General features: G+C 45.1%; 1 protein-coding gene across 2 annotated transcripts in view; it reads right to left on the bottom strand.

Annotated features, from left to right (window-relative positions):
- HDAC10 (histone deacetylase 10) overlaps positions 1–24484 on the bottom strand; it is a 146749-nt gene that overhangs the window by 105420 nt on the left and 16845 nt on the right. For both annotated transcript variants that reach the window (XM_069764929.1, XM_069764930.1), the window contains exons 6-7: positions 23950–24054; positions 18164–18232 (exon numbers count right to left, since the gene is read on the bottom strand). In XM_069764929.1, coding sequence (XP_069621030.1) covers positions 18164–18232; positions 23950–24054 — 174 coding nt within the window. The remainder of the gene's footprint in view (positions 1–18163; positions 18233–23949; positions 24055–24484) is intronic.

Raw genomic sequence — 24484 nt, 5'->3', positions numbered from 1 at the left:
AACAAGTCATGACATCCCATTCTCCATATCGCATAGCTTGCAATAAGTCATGTCATCCCATTCCCCATATCGCATAGCTTGCAACAAGTCATGGCATCCCATTCCCCATATCGCATAGCCTGCAATAAGTCATGACATCCCATTCTCCATATCGCATAGCTTGCAATAAGTCATGGCAACCCATTCTCCATATCGCATAGCTTGCAACAAGTCATAGCATCCCATTCTCCATATTGCACAAATTGCAATAAGTCATGACATCCCATTCTCCATATCGCATAGCTTGCAATAAGTCATGGCATCCCATTCCCCATATCGCATAGCTTGCAACAAGTCATGGCATCCCATTCTCCATATCGCATAGCTTGCAATAAGTCATGGCATCCCATTCCCCATATCGCATAGCTTGCAACAAGTCATGGCATCCCATTCTCCATATCGCATACCTTGCAACAAGTCATGACATCCCATTCCCCATATCGCATAGCTTGCAATAAGTCATGGCATCCCATTCCCCATATCGCATAGCTTGCAACAAGTCATGGCATCCCATTCCCCATATCGCATAGCTTGCAACAAGTCATGGCATCCCATTCTCCATATCGCATAGCTTGCAATAAGTCATGACATCCCATTCTCCATATCGCATAGCTTGCAATAAGTCATGGCATCCCATTCTCCATATCGCATAGCTTGCAACAAGTCATGGCATCCCATTCTCCATATCACATAGCTTGCAACAAGTCATGGCATCCCATTCTCCATATTGCACAAATTGCAATAAGTCATGACATCCCATTCTCCATATCGCATAGCTTGCAATAAGTCATGGCATCCCATTCCCCATATCGCATAGCTTACAACAAGTCATGGCATCCCATTCCCCATATCGCATAGCTTACAACAAGTCATGGCATCCCATTCCCCATATCGCATAGCTTGCAACAAGTCATGGCATCCCATTCCTCATATCGCATAGCTTGCAATAAGTCATGACATCCCATTCTCCATATCGCATAGCTTGCAATAAGTCATGGCATCCCATTCCCCATATCGCATAGCTTGCAACAAGTCATGGCATCCCATTTCCCATATCGCATAGCTTGCAACAAGTCATGACATCCCATTCTCCATATCGCATAGCCTGCAATAAGTCATGACATCCCATTCTCCATATCGCATAGCCTGCAATAAGTCATGACATCCCATTCTCCATATCACATAGCTTGCAATAAGTCATGGCATCCCATTCTCCATATCGCATAGCTTGCAACAAGTCATGACATCCCATTCTCCATATCGCATAGCCTGCAATAAGTCATGACATCCCATTCTCCATATCGCATAGCCTGCAATAAGTCATGACATCCCATTCTCCATATCACATAGCTTGCAATAAGTCATGGCATCCCATTCTCCATATCGCATAGCTTGCAACAAATCATGGCATCCCATTCTCCATATTGCACAAATTGCAATAAGTCATGACATCCCATTCTCCATATCGCATAGCTTGCAACAAGTCATGGCATCCCATTCCCCATATCGCATAGCTTGCAACAAGTCATGGCATCCCATTCCCCATATCGCATAGCTTGCAACAAGTCATGGCATCCCATTCCCCATATCGCATAGCTTGCAATAAGTCATGACATCCCATTCTCCATATCGCATAGCTTGCAATAAGTCATGGCATCCCATTCTCCATATCGCATAGCTTGCAACAAGTCATGGCATCCCATTCTCCATATTGCACAAATTGCAATAAGTCATGACATCCCATTCTCCATATCGCATAGCTTGCAATAAGTCATGTCATCCCATTCCCCATATCGCATAGCTTGCAACAAGTCATGGCATCCCATTCCCCATATCGCATAGCCTGCAATAAGTCATGACATCCCATTCTCCATATCACATAGCTTGCAATAAGTCATGGCAACCCATTCTCCATATCGCATAGCTTGCAACAAGTCATGGCATCCCATTCTCCATATTGCACAAATTGCAATAAGTCATGACATCCCATTCTCCATATCGCATAGCTTGCAATAAGTCATGGCATCCCATTCCCCATATCGCATAGCTTGCAACAAGTCATGGCATCCCATTCCCCATATCGCATAGCTTGCAATAAGTCATGACATCCCGTTCTCCATATCGCATAGCCTGCAATAAGTCATGACATCCCATTCTCCATATTGCACAAATTGCATAAGTCATGGCATCCCATTCTCCATATCGCATAGCTTGCAATAAGTCATGGCATCCCATTCTCCATATTGCACAAATTGCAATAAGTCATGGCATCCCATTCCCCATATCGCATAGCTTGCAACAAGTCATGACATCCCATTCTCCATATCGCATAGCCTACAATAAGTCATGACATCCCATTCTCCATATCGCATAGCTTGCAATAAGTCAAGGCACCCCATTCCCCATATTGCATAGCTTGCAACAAGTCATGGCATCCCATTCTCCATATTGCATACCTTGCAATAAGTCATGACATCCCATTTTCCGTATCGCATAGCTTGCAACAAGTCATGGCATCCCATACTCCATATTGCACAAATTGCAATAAGTCATGGCATCCCATTCCCCATATCGCATAGCTTGCAACAAGTCATGGCATCCCATTCCCCATATTGCATAGCTTGCAATAAGTCATGACATCCCATTCTCCATATCGCATAGCTTGCAATAAGTCACGGCATCCCATTCTCCATATTGCACAAATTGCAATAAGTCATGACATCCCATTCTCCATATCGCATAGCTTGCAGTAAGTCATGGCATCCCATTCCCCATATCGCATAGCTTGCAACAAGTCATGACATCCCATTCTCCATATCGCATAGCCTGCAATAAGTCATGACATCCCATTCTCCATATCGCATAGCTTGCAATAAGTCATGGCATCCCATACTCCATATTGCACAAATTGCAGTAAGTCATGGCATCCCATTCCCCATATCGCATAGCTTGCAACAAGTCATGGCATCCCATTCCCCATATCGCATAGCCTGCAATAAGTCATGACATCCCATTCTCCATATCGCATAGCTTGCAACAAGTCATGGCATCCCATACTCCATATTGCACAAATTGCAGTAAGTCATGGCATCCGATTCCCCATATCGCATAGCTTGCAACAAGTCATGGCATCCCATTCCCCATATCGCATAGCCTGCAATAAGTCATGGCATCCCATTCTCCATATCGCATAGCTTGCAACAAGTCATGGCATCCCATTCTCCATATCACATAGCTTGCAACAAGTCATGGCATCCCATTCTCCATATTGCACAAATTGCAATAAGTCATGACATCCCATTCTCCATATCGCATAGCTTGCAATAAGTCATGGCATCCCATTCCCCATATCGCATAGCTTACAACAAGTCATGGCATCCCATTCCCCATATCGCATAGCTTACAACAAGTCATGGCATCCCATTCCCCATATCGCATAGCTTGCAACAAGTCATGGCATCCCATTCCTCATATCGCATAGCTTGCAATAAGTCATGACATCCCATTCTCCATATCGCATAGCTTGCAATAAGTCATGGCATCCCATTCCCCATATCGCATAGCTTGCAACAAGTCATGGCATCCCATTTCCCATATCGCATAGCTTGCAACAAGTCATGACATCCCATTCTCCATATCGCATAGCCTGCAATAAGTCATGACATCCCATTCTCCATATCGCATAGCCTGCAATAAGTCATGACATCCCATTCTCCATATCACATAGCTTGCAATAAGTCATGGCATCCCATTCTCCATATCGCATAGCTTGCAACAAGTCATGACATCCCATTCTCCATATCGCATAGCCTGCAATAAGTCATGACATCCCATTCTCCATATCGCATAGCCTGCAATAAGTCATGACATCCCATTCTCCATATCACATAGCTTGCAATAAGTCATGGCATCCCATTCTCCATATCGCATAGCTTGCAACAAATCATGGCATCCCATTCTCCATATTGCACAAATTGCAATAAGTCATGACATCCCATTCTCCATATCGCATAGCTTGCAACAAGTCATGGCATCCCATTCCCCATATCGCATAGCTTGCAACAAGTCATGGCATCCCATTCCCCATATCGCATAGCTTGCAACAAGTCATGGCATCCCATTCCCCATATCGCATAGCTTGCAATAAGTCATGACATCCCATTCTCCATATCGCATAGCTTGCAATAAGTCATGGCATCCCATTCTCCATATCGCATAGCTTGCAACAAGTCATGGCATCCCATTCTCCATATTGCACAAATTGCAATAAGTCATGACATCCCATTCTCCATATCGCATAGCTTGCAATAAGTCATGTCATCCCATTCCCCATATCGCATAGCTTGCAACAAGTCATGGCATCCCATTCCCCATATCGCATAGCCTGCAATAAGTCATGACATCCCATTCTCCATATCACATAGCTTGCAATAAGTCATGGCAACCCATTCTCCATATTGCATAGCTTGCAACAAGTCATGGCATCCCATTCTCCATATTGCACAAATTGCAATAAGTCATGACATCCCATTCTCCATATCGCATAGCTTGCAATAAGTCATGGCATCCCATTCCCCATATCGCATAGCTTGCAACAAGTCATGGCATCCCATTCCCCATATCGCATAGCTTGCAATAAGTCATGACATCCCGTTCTCCATATCGCATAGCCTGCAATAAGTCATGACATCCCATTCTCCATATTGCACAAATTGCATAAGTCATGGCATCCCATTCTCCATATCGCATAGCTTGCAATAAGTCATGGCATCCCATTCTCCATATTGCACAAATTGCAATAAGTCATGGCATCCCATTCCCCATATCGCATAGCTTGCAACAAGTCATGACATCCCATTCTCCATATCGCATAGCCTACAATAAGTCATGACATCCCATTCTCCATATCGCATAGCTTGCAATAAGTCAAGGCACCCCATTCCCCATATTGCATAGCTTGCAACAAGTCATGGCATCCCATTCTCCATATTGCATACCTTGCAATAAGTCATGACATCCCATTTTCCATATCGCATAGCTTGCAACAAGTCATGGCATCCCATACTCCATATTGCACAAATTGCAATAAGTCATGGCATCCCATTCCCCATATCGCATAGCTTGCAACAAGTCATGGCATCCCATTCCCCATATTGCATAGCTTGCAATAAGTCATGACATCCCATTCTCCATATCGCATAGCTTGCAATAAGTCACGGCATCCCATTCTCCATATTGCACAAATTGCAATAAGTCATGACATCCCATTCTCCATATCGCATAGCTTGCAGTAAGTCATGGCATCCCATTCCCCATATCGCATAGCTTGCAACAAGTCATGACATCCCATTCTCCATATCGCATAGCCTGCAATAAGTCATGACATCCCATTCTCCATATCGCATAGCTTGCAATAAGTCATGGCATCCCATACTCCATATTGCACAAATTGCAGTAAGTCATGGCATCCCATTCCCCATATCGCATAGCTTGCAACAAGTCATGGCATCCCATTCCCCATATCGCATAGCCTGCAATAAGTCATGACATCCCATTCTCCATATCGCATAGCTTGCAACAAGTCATGGCATCCCATACTCCATATTGCACAAATTGCAGTAAGTCATGGCATCCGATTCCCCATATCGCATAGCTTGCAACAAGTCATGGCATCCCATTCCCCATATCGCATAGCCTGCAATAAGTCATGACATCCCATTCTCCATATTGCACAAATTGCATAAGTCATGGCATCCCATTCTCCATATCGCATAGCTTGCAATAAGTCATGGCATCCCATTCTCCATATTGCACAAATTGCAATAAGTCATGGCATCCCATTCCCCATATCGCATAGCTTGCAACAAGTCATGACATCCCATTCTCCATATCGCATAGCCTGCAATAAGTCATGACATCCCATTCTCCATATCGCATAGCTTGCAATAAGTCAAGGCATCCCATTCCCCATATTGCATAGCTTGCAACAAGTCATGGCATCCCATTCTCCATATTGCATAGCTTGCAATAAGTCATGACATCCCATTTTCCATATCGCATAGCTTCCAATAAGTCATGACATCCCATTCTCCATATCGCATAGCTTGCAATAAGTCATGGCATCCCATTCTCCATATCGCATAGCTTGCAATAAGTCATGGCATCCCATTCCCCATATCGCATAGCTTGCAATAAGTCATGACATCCCATTCTCCATATCGCATAGCCTGCAATAAGTCATGGCATCCCATTCTCCATATTGCACAAATTGCATAAGTCATGACATCCCATTCTCCATATCGCATAGCTTGCAATAAGTCATGGCATCCCATTCCGCATATCGCATAGCTTGCAACAAGTCATGGCATCCCATTCTCCATATCGCATAGCTTGCAACAAGTCATGGCATCCCATTCTCCATATCGCATAGCTTGCAATAAGTCATGGCATCCCATTCTCCATATTGCACAAATTGCAATAAGTCATGGCATCCCATTCCCCATATCGCATAGCTTGCAATAAGTCATGACATCCCATTCTCCATATCGCATAGCCTGCAATAAGTCATGACATCCCATTCTCCATATTGAACAAATTGCATAAGTCATGACATCCCATTCTCCATATCGCATAGCTTGCAATAAGTCATGGCATCCCATTCCCCATATCGCATAGCTTGCAACAAGTCATGGCATCCCATTCTCCATATTGCATAGCTTGCAATAAGTCATGACTTCCTATTCTCCATATCGCATAGCTTGCAATAAGTCATGGCATCCCCTTCTCCATATCGCATAGCTTGCAACAAGTCATGACATCCCATTCTCCATATCGCATAGCTTGCAATAAGTCATGACTTCCTATTCTCCATATCGCATAGCTTGCAATAAGTCATGGCATCCCCTTCTCCATATCGCATAGCTTGCAACAAGTCATGGCATCCTATTCTCCATATTGCACAAATTGCAATAAGTCATGACATCCCATTCTCCATATCGCATAGCTTGCAATAAGTCATGGCATCCCATTCTCCATATCGCATAGCTTGCAACAAGTCATGGCATCCCATACTCCATATTGCACAAATTGCAATAAGTCATGACATGCCATTCCCCATATCGCATAGCTTGCAACAAGTCATGGCATCCCATACTCCATATTGCACAAATTGCAATAAGTCATGGCATCCCATTCCCCATATCGTATAGCTTGCAACAAGTCATGTCATCCCATTCCCCATATCGCATAGCTTGCAATAAGTCATGACATCCCGTTCTCCATATCGCATAGCCTGCAATAAGTCATGACATCCCATTCTCCATATTGCACAAATTGCATAAGTCATGACATCCCATTCTCCATATCGCATAGCTTGCAATAAGTCATGGCATCCCATTCTCCATATTGCACAAATTGCAATAAGTCATGACATCCCATTCTCCATATCGCATAGCTTGCAACAAGTCATGACATCCCATTCTCCATATCGCATAGCCTGCAATAAGTCATGACATCCCATTCTCCATATCGCATAGCTTGCAATAAGTCAAGGCATCCCATTCCCCATATTGCATAGCTTGCAACAAGTCATGGCATCCCATTCTCCATATTGCATAGCTTGCAATAAGTCATGACATCCCATTTTCCATATCGCATAGCTTGCAATAAGTCATGACATCCCATTCTCCATATCGCATAGCTTGCAATAAGTCATGGCATCCCATTCTCCATATCGCATAGCTTGCAACAAGTCATGGCATCCCATACTCCATATTGCACAAATTGCAATAAGTCATGACATCCCATTCCCCATATCGCGCAGCTTGCAACAAGTCATGGCATCCCATACTCCATATTGCACAAATTGCAATAAGTCATGGCATCCCATTCCCCATATCGCATAGCTTGCAACAAGTCATGGCACCCCATTCCCCATATCGCATAGCTTGCAATAAGTCATGACATCCCATTCTCCATATCGCATAGCCTGCAATAAGTCATGACATCCCATTCTCCATATCGCATAGCTTGCAATAAGTCATGGCATCCCTTTCCCCATATTGCATAACTTGCAACAAGTCATGGCATCCCATTCTCCATATTGCATAGCTTGCAATAAGTCATGACATCCCATTTTCCATATCGCATAGCTTGCAATAAGTCATGACATCCCATTCTCCATATCGCATAGCTTGCAATAAGTCATGGCATCCCATTCTCCATATCGCATAGCTTGCAACAAGTCATGGCATCCCATACTCCATATTGCACAAATTGCAATAAGTCATGACATCCCATTCCCCATATCGCATAGCTTGCAACAAGTCATGGCATCCCATACTCCATATTGCACAAATTGCAATAAGTCATGGCATCCCATTCCCCATATCGCATAGCTTGCAACAAGTCATGGCATCCCATTCCCCATATCGCATAGCTTGCAATAAGTCATGACATCCCATTCTCCATATCGCATAGCCTGCAATAAGTCATGACATCCCATTCTCCATATTGCATAGCTTGCAATAAGTCATGGCATCCCATTCTCCATATTGCACAAATTGCAATAAGTCATGACATCCCATTCTCCATATCGCATAGCTTGCAATAAGTCATGACATCCCATTCTCCATATCGCATAGCTTGCAACAAGTCATGACATCCCATTCTCCATATCGCATAGCCTGCAATAAGTCATGACATCCCATTCTCCATATCGCATAGCTTGCAATAAGTCATGGCATCCCATTCCCCATATCGCATAGCTTGCAACAAGTCATGGCATCCCATTCTCCATATTGCATAGCTTGCAATAAGTCATGACATCCCATTTTCCATATCGCATAGCTTGCAACAAGTCATGGCATCCCATACTCCATATTGCACAAATTGCAATAAGTCATGGCATCCTATTCTCCATATCGCATAGCTTGCAACAAGTCATGGCATCCCATACTCCATATTGCACAAATTGCAATAAGTCATGACATCCCATTCCCCATATCGCATAGCTTGCAACAAGTCATGGCATCCCATACTCCATATTGCACAAATTGCAATAAGTCATGGCATCCCATTCCCCATATCGCATAGCTTGCAACAAGTCATGGCATCCCATTCCCCATATTGCATAGCTTGCAATAAGTCATGACATCCCATTCTCCATATCGCATAGCTTGCAATAAGTCATGGCATCCCATTCTCCATATTGCACAAATTGCAATAAGTCATGACATCCCATTCTCCATATCGCATAGCTTGCAGTAAGTCATGGCATCCCATTCCCCATATCGCATAGCTTGCAACAAGTCATGGCATCCCATACTCCATATTGCACAAATTGCAATAAGTCATGGCATCCCATTCCCCATATCGCATAGCTTGCAACAAGTCATGGCATCCCATTCCCCATATTGCATAGCTTGCAATAAGTCATGACATCCCATTCTCCATATCGCATAGCTTGCAATAAGTCATGGCATCCCATTCTCCATATTGCACAAAGTGCAATAAGTCATGACATCCCATTCTCCATATCGCATAGCTTGCAGTAAGTCATGGCATCCCATTCCCCATATCGCATAGCTTGCAACAAGTCATGACATCCCATTCTCCATATCGCATAGCCTGCAATAAGTCATGACATCCCATTCTCCATATCGCATAGCTTGCAATAAGTCATGGCATCCCATTCCCCATATCGCATAGCTTACAATAAGTCATGGCATCCCATTCCCCATATCGCATAGCTTGCAACAAGTCATGGCATCCCATTCTTCATATTGCATAGCTTGCAATAAGTCATGACATCCCATTTTCCATATCGCATAGCTTGCAATAAGTCATGACTTCCTATTCTCCATATCGCATAGCTTGCAACAAGTCATGGCATCCCATTCTCCATATTGCACAAATTGCATAAGTCATGACATCCCATTCTCCATATCGCATAGCTTGCAATAAGTCATGACATCCCATTCCCCATATCGCATAGCTTGCAACAAGTCATGGCATCCCATTCTCCATATTGCACAAATTGCAATAAGTCATGACATCCCATTCTCCATATCGCATAGCTTGCAATAAGTCATGGCATCCCATTCTCCATATCGCATAGCTTGCAATAAGTCATGGCATCCCATTCTCCATATAGCATAGCTTGCAACAAGTCATGGCATCCCATTCTCCATATTGCACAAATTGCAATAAGTCATGAAATCCCATTCTCCCTATCGCATAGCTTGCAATAAGTCATGGCATCCCATTCCCCATATCGCATAGCTTGCAACAAGTCATGGCATCCCATTCCCCATATCGCATAGCTTGCAACAAGTCATGACATCCCATTCTCCATATCGCATAGCCTGTAATAAGTCATGACATCCCATTCTCCATATCACATAGCTTGCAATAAGTCATGGCATCCCATTCTCCATATTGCATAGCTTGCAATAAGTCATGACATCCCATTCTCCATATCGCATAGCTTGCAACAAGTCATGGCATCCCATTCCCCATATCGCATAGCTTGCAACAAGTCATGGCATCCCATTCCCCATATCGCATAGCTTGCAACAAGTCATGGCATCCCATTCCCCATATCGCATAGCTTGCAATAAGTCATGACATCCCATTCTCCACATCGCATAGCTTGCAATAAGTCATGACTTCCTATTCTCCATATCGCATAGCTTGCAATAAGTCATGGCATCCCATTCTCCATATCGCATAGCTTGCAACAAGTCATGGCATCCCATACTCCATATTGCACAAATTGCAATAAGTCATGACATCCCATTCTCCATATCGCATAGCCTGCAATAAGTCATGACATCCCATTCTCCATATCGCATAGCTTGCAATAAGTCATGGCATCCCATTCCCCTTATCGCATAGCTTGCAACAAGTCATGGCATCCCATTCCCCATATCGCATAGATTGCAATAAGTCATGGCATCCCATTCCCCATATCGCATAGCTTGCAACAAGTCATGGCATCCCATTCTCCATATCGCATAGCTTGCAATAAGTCATGGCATCCCATTCCCCATATCGCATAGCTTGCAACAAGTCATGGCATCCCATTCTCCATATCGCATACCTTGCAACAAGTCATGACATCCCATTCCCCATATCGCATAGCTTGCAATAAGTCATGGCATCCCATTCCCCATATCGCATAGCTTGCAACAAGTCATGGCATCCCATTCCCCATATCGCATAGCTTGCAACAAGTCATGGCATCCCATTCTCCATATCGCATAGCTTGCAATAAGTCATGACATCCCATTCTCCATATCGCATAGCTTGCAATAAGTCATGGCATCCCATTCTCCATATCGCATAGCTTGCAACAAGTCATGGCATCCCATTCTCCATATCACATAGCTTGCAACAAGTCATGGCATCCCATTCTCCATATTGCACAAATTGCAATAAGTCATGACATCCCATTCTCCATATCGCATAGCTTGCAATAAGTCATGGCATCCCATTCCCCATATCGCATAGCTTACAACAAGTCATGGCATCCCATTCCCCATATCGCATAGCTTACAACAAGTCATGGCATCCCATTCCCCATATCGCATAGCTTGCAACAAGTCATGGCATCCCATTCCTCATATCGCATAGCTTGCAATAAGTCATGACATCCCATTCTCCATATCGCATAGCTTGCAATAAGTCATGGCATCCCATTCCCCATATCGCATAGCTTGCAACAAGTCATGGCATCCCATTTCCCATATCGCATAGCTTGCAACAAGTCATGACATCCCATTCTCCATATCGCATAGCCTGCAATAAGTCATGGCATCCCATTCTCCATATCGCATAGCTTGCAACAAGTCATGACATCCCATTCCCCATATCGCATAGCTTGCAATAAGTCATGGCATCCCATTCCCCATATCGCATAGCTTGCAACAAGTCATGGCATCCCATTCCCCATATCGCATAGCTTGCAACAAGTCATGGCATCCCATTCTCCATATCGCATAGCTTGCAATAAGTCATGACATCCCATTCTCCATATCGCATAGCTTGCAATAAGTCATGGCATCCCATTCTCCATATCGCATAGCTTGCAACAAGTCATGGCATCCCATTCTCCATATCACATAGCTTGCAACAAGTCATGGCATCCCATTCTCCATATTGCACAAATTGCAATAAGTCATGACATCCCATTCTCCATATCGCATAGCTTGCAATAAGTCATGGCATCCCATTCCCCATATCGCATAGCTTACAACAAGTCATGGCATCCCATTCCCCATATCGCATAGCTTACAACAAGTCATGGCATCCCATTCCCCATATCGCATAGCTTGCAACAAGTCATGGCATCCCATTCCTCATATCGCATAGCTTGCAATAAGTCATGACATCCCATTCTCCATATCGCATAGCTTGCAATAAGTCATGGCATCCCATTCCCCATATCGCATAGCTTGCAACAAGTCATGGCATCCCATTTCCCATATCGCATAGCTTGCAACAAGTCATGACATCCCATTCTCCATATCGCATAGCCTGCAATAAGTCATGGCATCCCATTCTCCATATCGCATAGCTTGCAACAAGTCATGACATCCCATTCTCCATATCGCATAGCCTGCAATAAGTCATGACATCCCATTCTCCATATCGCATAGCCTGCAATAAGTCATGACATCCCATTCTCCATATCACATAGCTTGCAATAAGTCATGGCATCCCATTCTCCATATCGCATAGCTTGCAACAAGTCATGGCATCCCATTCTCCATATTGCACAAATTGCAATAAGTCATGACATCCCATTCTCCATATCGCATAGCTTGCAACAAGTCATGGCATCCCATTCCCCATATCGCATAGCTTGCAACAAGTCATGGCATCCCATTCCCCATATCGCATAGCTTGCAACAAGTCATGGCATCCCATTCCCCATATCGCATAGCTTGCAATAAGTCATGACATCCCATTCTCCATATCGCATAGCTTGCAATAAGTCATGGCATCCCATTCTCCATATCGCATAGCTTGCAACAAGTCATGGCATCCCATTCTCCATATTGCACAAATTGCAATAAGTCATGACATCCCATTCTCCATATCGCATAGCCTGCAATAAGTCATGACATTCCATTCTCCATATCGCATAGCCTGCAATAAGTCATGACATCCCATTCTCCATATCACATAGCTTGCAATAAGTCATGGCATCCCATTCTCCATATCGCATAGCTTGCAACAAGTCATGGCATCCCATTCTCCATATTGCACAAATTGCAATAAGTCATGACATCCCATTCTCCATATCGCATAGCTTGCAACAAGTCATGGCATCCCATTCCCCATATCGCATAGCTTGCAACAAGTCATGGCATCCCATTCCCCATATCGCATAGCTTGCAACAAGTCATGGCATCCCATTCCCCATATTGCATAGCTTGCAATAAGTCATGACATCCCATTCTCCATATCGCATAGCTTGCAATAAGTCATGGCATCCCATTCCCCATATCGCATAGCTTGCAATAAGTCATGACATCCCATTCCCCATATCGCATAGATTGCAATAAGTCATGGCATCCCATTCCCCATATCGCATAGCTTGCAACAAGTCATGACATCCCATTCTCCATATCGCATAGCTTGTAATAAGTCATGTCATCCCATTCCCCATATCGCATAGCTTGCAACAAGTCATGGCATCCCATTCCCCATATCGCATAGCCTGCAATAAGTCATGACATCCCATTCTCCATATCGCATAGCTTGCAATAAGTCATGGCAACCCATTCTCCATATCGCATAGCTTGCAACAAGTCATGGCATCCCATTCTCCATATTGCACAAATTGCAATAAGTCATGACATCCCATTCTCCATATCGCATAGCTTGCAATAAGTCATGGCATCCCATTCCCCATATCGCATAGCTTGCAACAAGTCATGGCATCCCATTCTCCATATCGCATAGCTTGCAATAAGTCATGGCATCCCATTCCCCATATCGCATAGCTTGCAACAAGTCATGGCATCCCATTCTCCATATCGCATACCTTGCAACAAGTCATGACATCCCATTCCCCATATCGCATAGCTTGCAATAAGTCATGGCATCCCATTCCCCATATCGCATAGCTTGCAACAAGTCATGGCATCCCATTCCCCATATCGCATAGCTTGCAACAAGTCATGGCATCCCATTCTCCATATCGCATAGCTTGCAATAAGTCATGACATCCCATTCTCCATATCGCATAGCTTGCAATAAGTCATGGCATCCCATTCTCCATATCGCATAGCTTGCAACAAGTCATGGCATCCCATTCTCCATATCACATAGCTTGCAACAAGTCATGGCATCCCATTCTCCATATTGCACAAATTGCAATAAGTCATGACATCCCATTCTCCATATCGCATAGCTTGCAATAAGTCATGGCATCCCATTCCCCATATCGCATAGCTTACAACAAGTCATGGCATCCCATTCCCCATATCGCATAGCTTACAACAAGTCATGGCATCCCATTCCCCATATCGCATAGCTTGCAACAAGTCATGGCATCCCATTCCTCATATCGCATAGCTTGCAATAAGTCATGACATCCCATTCTCCATATCGCATAGCTTGCAATAAGTCATGGCATCCCATTCCCCATATCGCATAGCTTGCAACAAGTCATGGCATCCCATTTCCCATATCGCATAGCTTGCAACAAGTCATGACATCCCATTCTCCATATCGCATAGCCTGCAATAAGTCATGACATCCCATTCTCCATATCGCATAGCCTGCAATAAGTCATGACATCCCATTCTCCATATCACATAGCTTGCAATAAGTCATGGCATCCCATTCTCCATATCGCATAGCTTGCAACAAGTCATGACATCCCATTCTCCATATCGCATAGCCTGCAATAAGTCATGACATCCCATTCTCCATATCGCATAGCCTGCAATAAGTCATGACATCCCATTCTCCATATCACATAGCTTGCAATAAGTCATGGCATCCCATTCTCCATATCGCATAGCTTGCAACAAGTCATGGCATCCCATTCTCCATATTGCACAAATTGCAATAAGTCATGACATCCCATTCTCCATATCGCATAGCTTGCAACAAGTCATGGCATCCCATTCCCCATATCGCATAGCTTGCAACAAGTCATGGCATCCCATTCCCCATATCGCATAGCTTGCAACAAGTCATGGCATCCCATTCCCCATATCGCATAGCTTGCAATAAGTCATGACATCCCATTCTCCATATCGCATAGCTTGCAATAAGTCATGGCATCCCATTCTCCATATCGCATAGCTTGCAACAAGTCATGGCATCCCATTCTCCATATTGCACAAATTGCAATAAGTCATGACATCCCATTCTCCATATCGCATAGCTTGCAATAAGTCATGTCATCCCATTCCCCATATCGCATAGCTTGCAACAAGTCATGGCATCCCATTCCCCATATCGCATAGCCTGCAATAAGTCATGACATCCCATTCTCCATATCGCATAGCTTGCAATAAGTCATGGCAACCCATTCTCCATATCGCATAGCTTGCAACAAGTCATGGCATCCCATTCTCCATATTGCACAAATTGCAATAAGTCATGACATCCCATTCTCCATATCGCATAGCTTGCAATAAGTCATGGCATCCCATTCCCCATATCGCATAGCTTGCAACAAGTCATGGCATCCCATTCCCCATATCGCATAGCTTGCAATAAGTCATGGCATCCCATTCCCCATATCGCATAGCTTGCAACAAGTCATGGCATCCCATTCTCCATATCGCATAGCTTGCAATAAGTCATGACATCCCATTCCCATATCGCATAGTTTGCAATAAGTCATGGCATCCCATTCCCCATATCGCATAGCTTGCAACAAGTCATGGCATCCCATTCTCCATATTGCATAGCTTGCAACAAGTCATGACATCCCATTCTCCATATCGCATAGCCTGCAATAAGTCATGACATCCCATTCTCCATATCGCATAGCTTGCAATAAGTCATGGCATCCCATTCTCCATATCGCATAGCTTGCAACAAGTCATGGCATCCCATTCTCCATATCACATAGCTTGCAACAAGTCATGGCATCCCATTCTCCATATTGCACAAATTGCAATAAGTCATGACATCCCATTCTCCATATCGCATAGCTTGCAATAAGTCATGGCATCCCATTCCCCATATCGTATAGCTTACAACAAGTCATGGCATCCCATTCCCCATATCGCATAGCTTGCAGTAAGTCATGACATCCCATTCTCTATATCGCATAGCTTGCAATAAGTCATGGCATCCCATTCCCCATATCGCACAGTTTGCAATAAGTCATGACATACCATTCTCCATATCGCACAGTTTGCAATAAGTCATGGCATCCCATTCTCCATATCGCATAGCTTGCAACAAGTCATGGCATCCCATTCTCCATATTGCACAAATTGCAATAAGTCATGACATCCCATTCTCTATATCGCATAGCTTGCAATAAGTCATGGCATCCCATTCCCCATATCGCATAGCTTGCAACAAGTCATGGCATCCCATTCCCCATATCGCATAGCTTGCAATAAGTCATGGCATCCCATTCCCCATATCGCATAGCTTGCAACAAGTCATGGCATCCCATTCTCCATATCGCATAGCTTGCAATAAGTCATGACATCCCATTCTCCATATCGCATAGCCTGCAATAAGTCATGACATCCCATTTTCCATATCACATAGCTTGCAATAAGTCATGGCATCCCATTCTCCATATCGCATAGCTTGCAACAAGTCATGGCAGCCCATTCTCCATATTGCACAAATTGCAATAAGTCATGACATCCCATTCTCCATATCGCATAGCTTGCAATAAGTCATGACATCCCATTCTCCATATCGCATAGCTTGCAATAAGTCATGACATCCCATTCTCCATATCGCACAGTTTGCAATAAGTCATGACATCCCATTCTCCATATCGCACAGTTTGCAATAAGTCATGACATCCCACTCTCCATTGCAAAGTGCGGAATTCATCAGATGATTCATCAATGCAGACGTGTGCAAAAAAGAAAGACAGGTCTGCATCCCATCAAAGGAAACAGAATCCGGGCTAGAGACCAATGAAAAGATTGGCAATTTGTTATATTATCCTGTATCACTAATATTTAAAATAATAACCTTTGCATAACAACAAAATTGAGGTTCGGAAAACAACCATGTGAAACAAACACCCGCCTTCACTATGTGTGAATCATGGCGCTCACACCTAGAGGTGGTGTCTCATGTGCCATGGGGATATAAGACACTCACCTTAAAATTGCAAACTCTTATATTTTCGCTATTCATGTAAAAGAGATGCCTGGATATATTTTGGTTTACAAAAAAAAACTATTCAATTTAAATTGACTAATGAAAGGAGAGAACAAGGGTTTAGTTCTTGGTGTAGGATGACCATGTAATATTACCAGTATATCGTATTAGTATTTACAGGATCTCTGCAACCAAGACACTTGGACCAAAATATACACTGTGCAATCAAGGACAAGGCGAGAAAAGAACAGACCATAAAGTCCTAATTCATCAGGATAGGCGACTCAATTATTTTATTAAATCGGGTGACAACAAACATGATCACTAAACAATAACAGACGTAATTAAAACATATTAAAAACAGGGGCGCACGCCCAGAAATAAAGAAGACTAATGCCAAGAGGAAGCGAGGAATTGTGTATAGTAAATAATGGTAGGTCTATATGCAGAAAATAGTAGACATGACACAATACATGTCTCATATGAATGGTATGTACATAATAGTATCATAAGAGACAATATAAATGCATGTAAGGTGATCCCCTTCCCTTCAATGTAAATGGACTGCCCGTCCTTCTTCAGTTCAGGAAACAGGCGCCTGAGATCTGTAATGTATTATCGGGCTAAGAGCCAGGGCAGGCTTCAGAAACAGGGTCTGCGAATGTGAGCAATGTTTGGGGTATCTAACAGTCTTTACCCTTTCATTTGATTGTACATGATTTATACTAAATATATATTTATTATGCACATAATTGGTACACACACACGCAAGCACGCACATATGCATGCAAACCTTGGGTCATCTTCAAAGATGTACTGGATTCCTTGTCCATGGTGAACATCCCAGTCAACAATTAGAATTCTGTACAAAAAAAAACATTTATAAATTATATAGAAATATTAGCAGAAAGCCCGTCCTGGATGGGGACTGTAATAGAAAATGCATCTACTTAAAGGGGTTGTCCATTACTCAGAGAACCCCTTTCTCAATCTGAGTGTTTGCCCCTGTTAGAATAAAAACCCTTATACTTTTATACTTACCTCCTGTGACGGCACTCGCGTTCCTGGGGCTCACGTGAGAGGTTGTCATTTGCGTCACGCCAGCCCCGCGCCCAATCAGCGCTGGTCACTGTCCCCGCCTTCAGCTCTATCGAACATCAACAGGAAGTCAGACAGCGGCTGGCATGGGAGGTGAACACAAGGGTTTTCATCTTATCAGGGGCAAGCACTCAGATGGAGAAGGCGAGGTCAGTAGTGCACAATTCCTCGTCCCAAGACAATGACAGCACTCTATATAAATAAATATCCAGACTCATGGAAACTACATAGTGGAATTACGTATAGTTGTAATGCAAAAGTATTAGCTATTTGGAATACACAAAATACCCAGGTCACATGGAGGTACCTTTGCTTGTTGTCCCAGTGGCCTATTTATTCAAAGTGCAGGTCAGTGCAGCCGGAGCGGCTCTGTGCTACATTGCTGAGGGCAGGGCACAGTGCAGTGATAGGATGGTGCGACCTTCTTCTCTAGCCTTTCCCCCAGCACTTCCCAGTATGAGCTTCATGCAGCAGGACCTGCTGGGCACAGGAGCCAGTGATCCAAGAGGCATGCACGCACCACCCACCATGCCCGTGTTTGGCCAGCAGAAGCCATTTAGCACCGGAGCTAGGCCTGGACCCCCTTGTGCTTGCTAGCACCCACACCATGTTGTACAGCACTTTGATACGGGTGCTGAATGCTTCAGCAACATGTCTGAACAGAAAACAGTGAGCACCGGTTTCCCGGCTTCGTACCATCCACATCACACTACACATCCCTGCTCAGCGATTCAATGTGGACGGTGAATGCAGCAAGGGTGGCTGTCCCCAGGTTAGCTGAGCCAAAAGCACAGGTTAATGTAGCCAGAGCTGTTTTCCGTTACCCTGGAGCAGGGCACAGTGGAGTGAGCATGGATGAGACAGCTTCCTCCTGCGCCCTCTCCTCCGCTGTACACTCTTGTGGAGCGCACAGGACATGCTATGTTATGTTATGTATGTATGTTCTCATACACGGGGGGCCGATTCATCAAGACTGGAATAGTGAACACTCGCAATATGCCAGACTTGCTGGAGTAGAAAGTGCCTGCCGCTGTGACAGACGTGTCAATGTACAAAACGCCATTGCAAAGGTTGCTATCCTGCGTGATGTGAAGGCCATAAGTTTTCCTCCAGTATGACATGTGCTGAGAACAATCCAGTCGCTATATGGGCCTGGCTGTCATGGTGGGTAGGTCAGAGCTGTGCGGGACGTCTACCCACCATATCTCCACCTCCAGGGTGTGACTGGAGGGAGTTAAATATCCAGCCATTTTCTTTCCTCTGTCTGTGTTGCTTGGAGGAAGGAACCCTTCAGACTGAAGCTCATGCGCCGCATGTGTTGTCCCAGAAGGCTGGAGCCATACTGCGAAGGACTTTATATGTACTTTTTGTTTTCATTTGAGCCAGAAAGGCTGTTTTCTGTTAGTAGTTTGCGCTTTATGGTTTATAAAGCAATAACCCACCCAGAGACTTAAACCAAACGTGTTCCGGTGTCTACCTTAGGGACAGCTTCGGACTGGAGCACCTTGGGCCCACCAGAGAAAATCATTCTTGGGGCCCACTATGTAGCTACATAGAAATAAATACAAGACCACCAACTGTGCCGATATAACACGCTAATATCAGGGCATAACATAAGGTAGTATACGTCTTAATGATATAACAGGGGTTGACGCCCACATTTTGGCTCAAACTCAATGATAAGTGTCCCCTGGTGTTTATTAACCACTAGGCCAATGTGTTATAGCCCCAGTGTAGTGGAGGGGATTTTATGACATCTTATCTATACTCTGAAAAAATCCACGGTGTGAATTGACCGATGCAGATTTAACATATTCACCACCGGTTTCATCCTTTGCAATACAAAGAATCAGGTCAGTGGTAAAAGTGCGACATTAAATAGTACTAAATGCAGCAATATCTGCACAATGTCTGTGGGGATATTTCCGCTGTTAGGCTACTTTCACACTAGCGTCAGTACAGGGCCGTCACCATGCATTGGCCCGACGTACCGACGCACATTGTGAAAGAAATGAACAACGGGGGCAGCGGATTAAGTTTTTCAACGCATCCGCTGCCGCATGTGCGGGGAAAATGGCGGACTCGACGCCGAAAAAAGTTACATGTAACTTTTTTTGTGCTGAGGGTCCGCCAAAACACGACGCATCCAGATGCGACGTGTGGCCATATGTCGCAATGCGTCGCTAATGCAAGTCTATCTTGCAAGTTTCTCCAAAACGACGCATTGCGACGTACGTCACACAACGCAAGTGTGAAAGTAGCCTTAATTAGATTTTTGATTTCTGCAGCAAATACATTATGTGAATGCCCCCTCTTCTAGTGGTGAGGTCCTAGATCACTTATATATGACATTGGAGTAATATCGAAAGAGTTTTCCCTCACATCCCCCATACACTTTTTACAGAAATCTCTCTGCCACCTATAAGGCTATAACTTTTTATGAAGGGCCTCATTTTGTTAGTAGTAGGGAAAGAAAAGTTTTAGTCAGTGGTGATAAAGGGGGAGAGAGTCTCAATCAGGCGTCATACAGTGGGAGGTGGTGCAGTCAGGGGTGATACAGAGGAAGGGGGCTCAATCAGGGGTGATACAAGGGGAGGTGGCGCAGTCAGGGGTGATACAGAGGAAGGGGGCTCAATCAGGGGTGATACAAGGGGAGGTGGCGCAGTCAGGGGTGATACAAGGGGAGGTGGCGCAGTCAGAGTGATACAGGGGGAGGTGGCGCAGTCAGGGTGATACAGGGGCAGGTGGTTCAGTCAGGGGTGATACAAGGGGAGGTGGCGCAGTCAGGGGTGATACAAGGACAGGTGGCACAGTCTGGGGTGATACAAGGGGAGGTGGCGCAGTCAGGGTGATACAGGGGGAGGTGGCGCAGTCAGGGTGATACAGGGGGAGGTGGCGCAGTCAGGGTGATACAGGGGGAGGTGGCGCAGTCAGGGTGATACAGTGGGAGTTGGCGCAGGCAGGGTGATACAGGGGGAGGTGGAGCAGGCAGGGTGATACAGGGGGGGAGGTGGAGCAGGCAGGGTGATACAGGGGGAGGTGGAGCAGGCGGGGTGATACAGGGGGAGGTGGCGCAGTCAGGGTGATACAGGGGGAGGTGGCGCAGTCAGGGTAATACAAGGGGAGGTGGCGCAGTCAGGGTGATACAGGGGGAGGTGGCGCAGTCAGGGTGGCACAGGGGGAGGTGGCGCAGTCAGGGTGGCACAGGGGGAGGTGCTGCAGTCAGGGTAATACAGAACGAGGTGGCGCAGCCAGGGGTGATACAGGGGGAGGTGGTGCAGTCAGGGGTGATACAGGTTTAGAGGGGTTCAGTCAGGGTGATTCCGGGGCAAGGGGGTTCAGCAGGGGTGATACGGGGAAGGGGTGCAGTCAGGGGTGATACAGGAGGAGGGGGTGCAGTCAGGGGTAATACAGGGCTAGAGGGGCTCATTCAGGGTGATTACGGGACGAGGGGATTCAGCAGGGGTGATACAGGGGAGGGGGTTAAGTCAGGGGTTGATACAAGGGCTCAGTTAGGGGTCATAAAGAGGGATGTAGCAAAGTCAGGAGTAATACAGGGGCTCAGTCAGGGTGATTTCGGCGGCGAGGGGATTCAGTAGGGGTGATAAGAGGGGAGGGGCGCAGTCAGGGTGATTCAGGAGGGAGGGGGTACAGTCAGGGGTGATATAGAGGGAGGGGGTACAGTCAGGTGGTGATATAGAGGGAGGGGGTGCATTCAGTCAGGAGTGAAGGGAGAGATTAGGTAATGGGGCCCTCATTTATCCCTAAATGACTTAGCCCCTCCCCCTCTATCACCCCAGACTAAAGACCCCCCATTTACAGTTACTTTTAGGCTGGCAGGGGGGCCGTTGTTCAACCTTTGCAGCTGTAGCAGGGAGTCCTCTATCTCCCTCTGCTGCTTACACTGTGGGGGAGGGGAGCGCACATTATGGATGACAGCACTCATTACCTGAGCTTTGCTGTACAGCCGGGGAGATGAGGACACAAACAAAGCTAACACTGATTGGCTGTGCTGTGGCCAATCAGTGTTAGCCTTATCAAGAGCTGCTCCACTCTCCCTGCTTGCACTCTGTTCCTTACAAATAGTGCACCGCAGTCTGCAGCAGCCGAACATGTCAGCCGCATTATCAGTGAGCCGAGAGTAGTGGAGACATCATGCTGGGAGGGGGTCCTGCTCGCAGCTCCTCCCACAGTTAGTCAGAGAGCAGTGCGGGCGTCACTGATAACACGGCTGACATGTTCGGCCGCTGCAGACTGCGGCGCACTATTTGTAAGGAACAGAGCGCTCTTGCATTCTGATTACTTTTTTTGTCACTGCTTTGCCTAGTAAGCCAAAGTGAAATTAATAGTCACCCCTCTCCACGCCCATGAGGGCATGGGGAGCAGTGAATATTCATTTCTCTTTAGCAGTGGGGAAAGGCTTTAGCCGCAGCAGCCGTCTTCTGCTACCTGTCATCCGCTGCTGCTCCGCTGGCACCAGGGGCCCCCATAGCAACTGCCCACTGGCTTGGGGCCCCTGGAGCAGTGGGGGCTCTAGGCAGCTGCTGGCCAGTATGCCAGCAGGTGTCAGTGCCTGGGCCCACCGGAGAATCCTCCGGTGGGCCAGTCTGACCTTGCTTTGGGAGCAGGTAAATGATCAGACCTTTCACACCCCCATACACATCAGATGGTTGGCGGGCTCGACCATCTTTTATATAATGTGTATTGGGGCCTTAAAGGTAACCCGACAGTTGATTCATGCTCCTCAAACCACAAGCAGCATGAATCAGACACTGGCTGTTGCTGCAGACAGGTATGTCTTACTATGAAAGGCTGCGGTGTTTCAGAGAAAACATACTATAAAAGGCGACCTGGGAGTCAAGGGGAGAAGGCAATGCAGAGAGAATCTAATCGGGACTAGCCTCAAACTAGTCATCCAAAACCAACAGTTACTGGTCGGATTTTCAGAGTATGTCTTCTCTGAAAATGTTGCAGTATTTCGGATTAAAACTTATCAGGCTGCAATAACAAAACCAATGTCTGATTCATGCTGCCCATGGTTCAGGGAATATTTAGTGTTTATTTAGTGTTAAAGGGTTGTCAGGTTCCCTTTAACACCTACTTGAGATTTTTATTTCTTACTGTGTAAAACCATGAGGCGTAGCAGTGGGCCTGTTGATGGGTCTAATCAACATAGCTCTGAATGTGAACGTTATTATTAAAGTAATGTGCCATTTTATTATTCATGTGCAAAAGTCTTTTAAAAGTACAAAAAATACCCTTGTCATTATAGGGGCTGTAGCGTGTATAAGTATTCACAAGATAATAGGACCAGCTTTATATTAGTACTTGTCACCTATATGCAGAAAGCAAAGAAGCACACATTTTACATTACAGTACAATAAAAGGGTCCCACTTATATTAATCACATGATGCGTAATAGTCCTGAAATAAATTAGGCTTATCGTAATTTGCCATCTTATGTAACACAATGTGACTCACCTCTGAACGTTGTACTTGCTTTTCGCATATTCTGCAGCGACAGCAACATTATTAAAGACACAAAATCCATTGCTTTCACTTCGCTGACTGTGATGCCCCGGAGGTCTGAAGTATTATTTAAAAAAGAAAAAAACAGTTTGGTACATCCTGAGAAAGAAAGAAAGCACTGGTGAACTCATCAATGCAAAAAGACCTGGGTGCCCACGGAAGACAACAGCGGTGGATGATCGCAGAATAATCTCCATGGTGAAGAGAAACCCCTTCACAACAGCCAACCAAGTGACCAACACTCTCCAGGAGGTAGGCGTATCAATATCCAAATCTACTATAAAGAGAAGACTGCATGAAAGTAAATCCAGAGGGTTCACTGCACGGTGCAAACCACTCATAAGCATCAAGAATAAAAAGGCTAGACTGGACTTTGCTAAAAACATCTAAAAAAGCCAGCACAGTTCTGGAAGAACATTTTTTGGACAGATGAAACCAAGATCAACCTCTACCAGACTGATGGAAAGAGAAAAGTATGGCGAAGGCG

The sequence above is a fragment of the Ranitomeya imitator genome, chromosome 4 (assembly GCF_032444005.1).
Source record: "Ranitomeya imitator isolate aRanImi1 chromosome 4, aRanImi1.pri, whole genome shotgun sequence".
Lineage (NCBI taxonomy): Eukaryota > Metazoa > Chordata > Amphibia > Anura > Dendrobatidae > Ranitomeya > Ranitomeya imitator.
The sequence above is the reverse complement of the archived record's forward strand: the minus strand, read 5'-3'. Positions and strand labels throughout refer to the sequence as shown.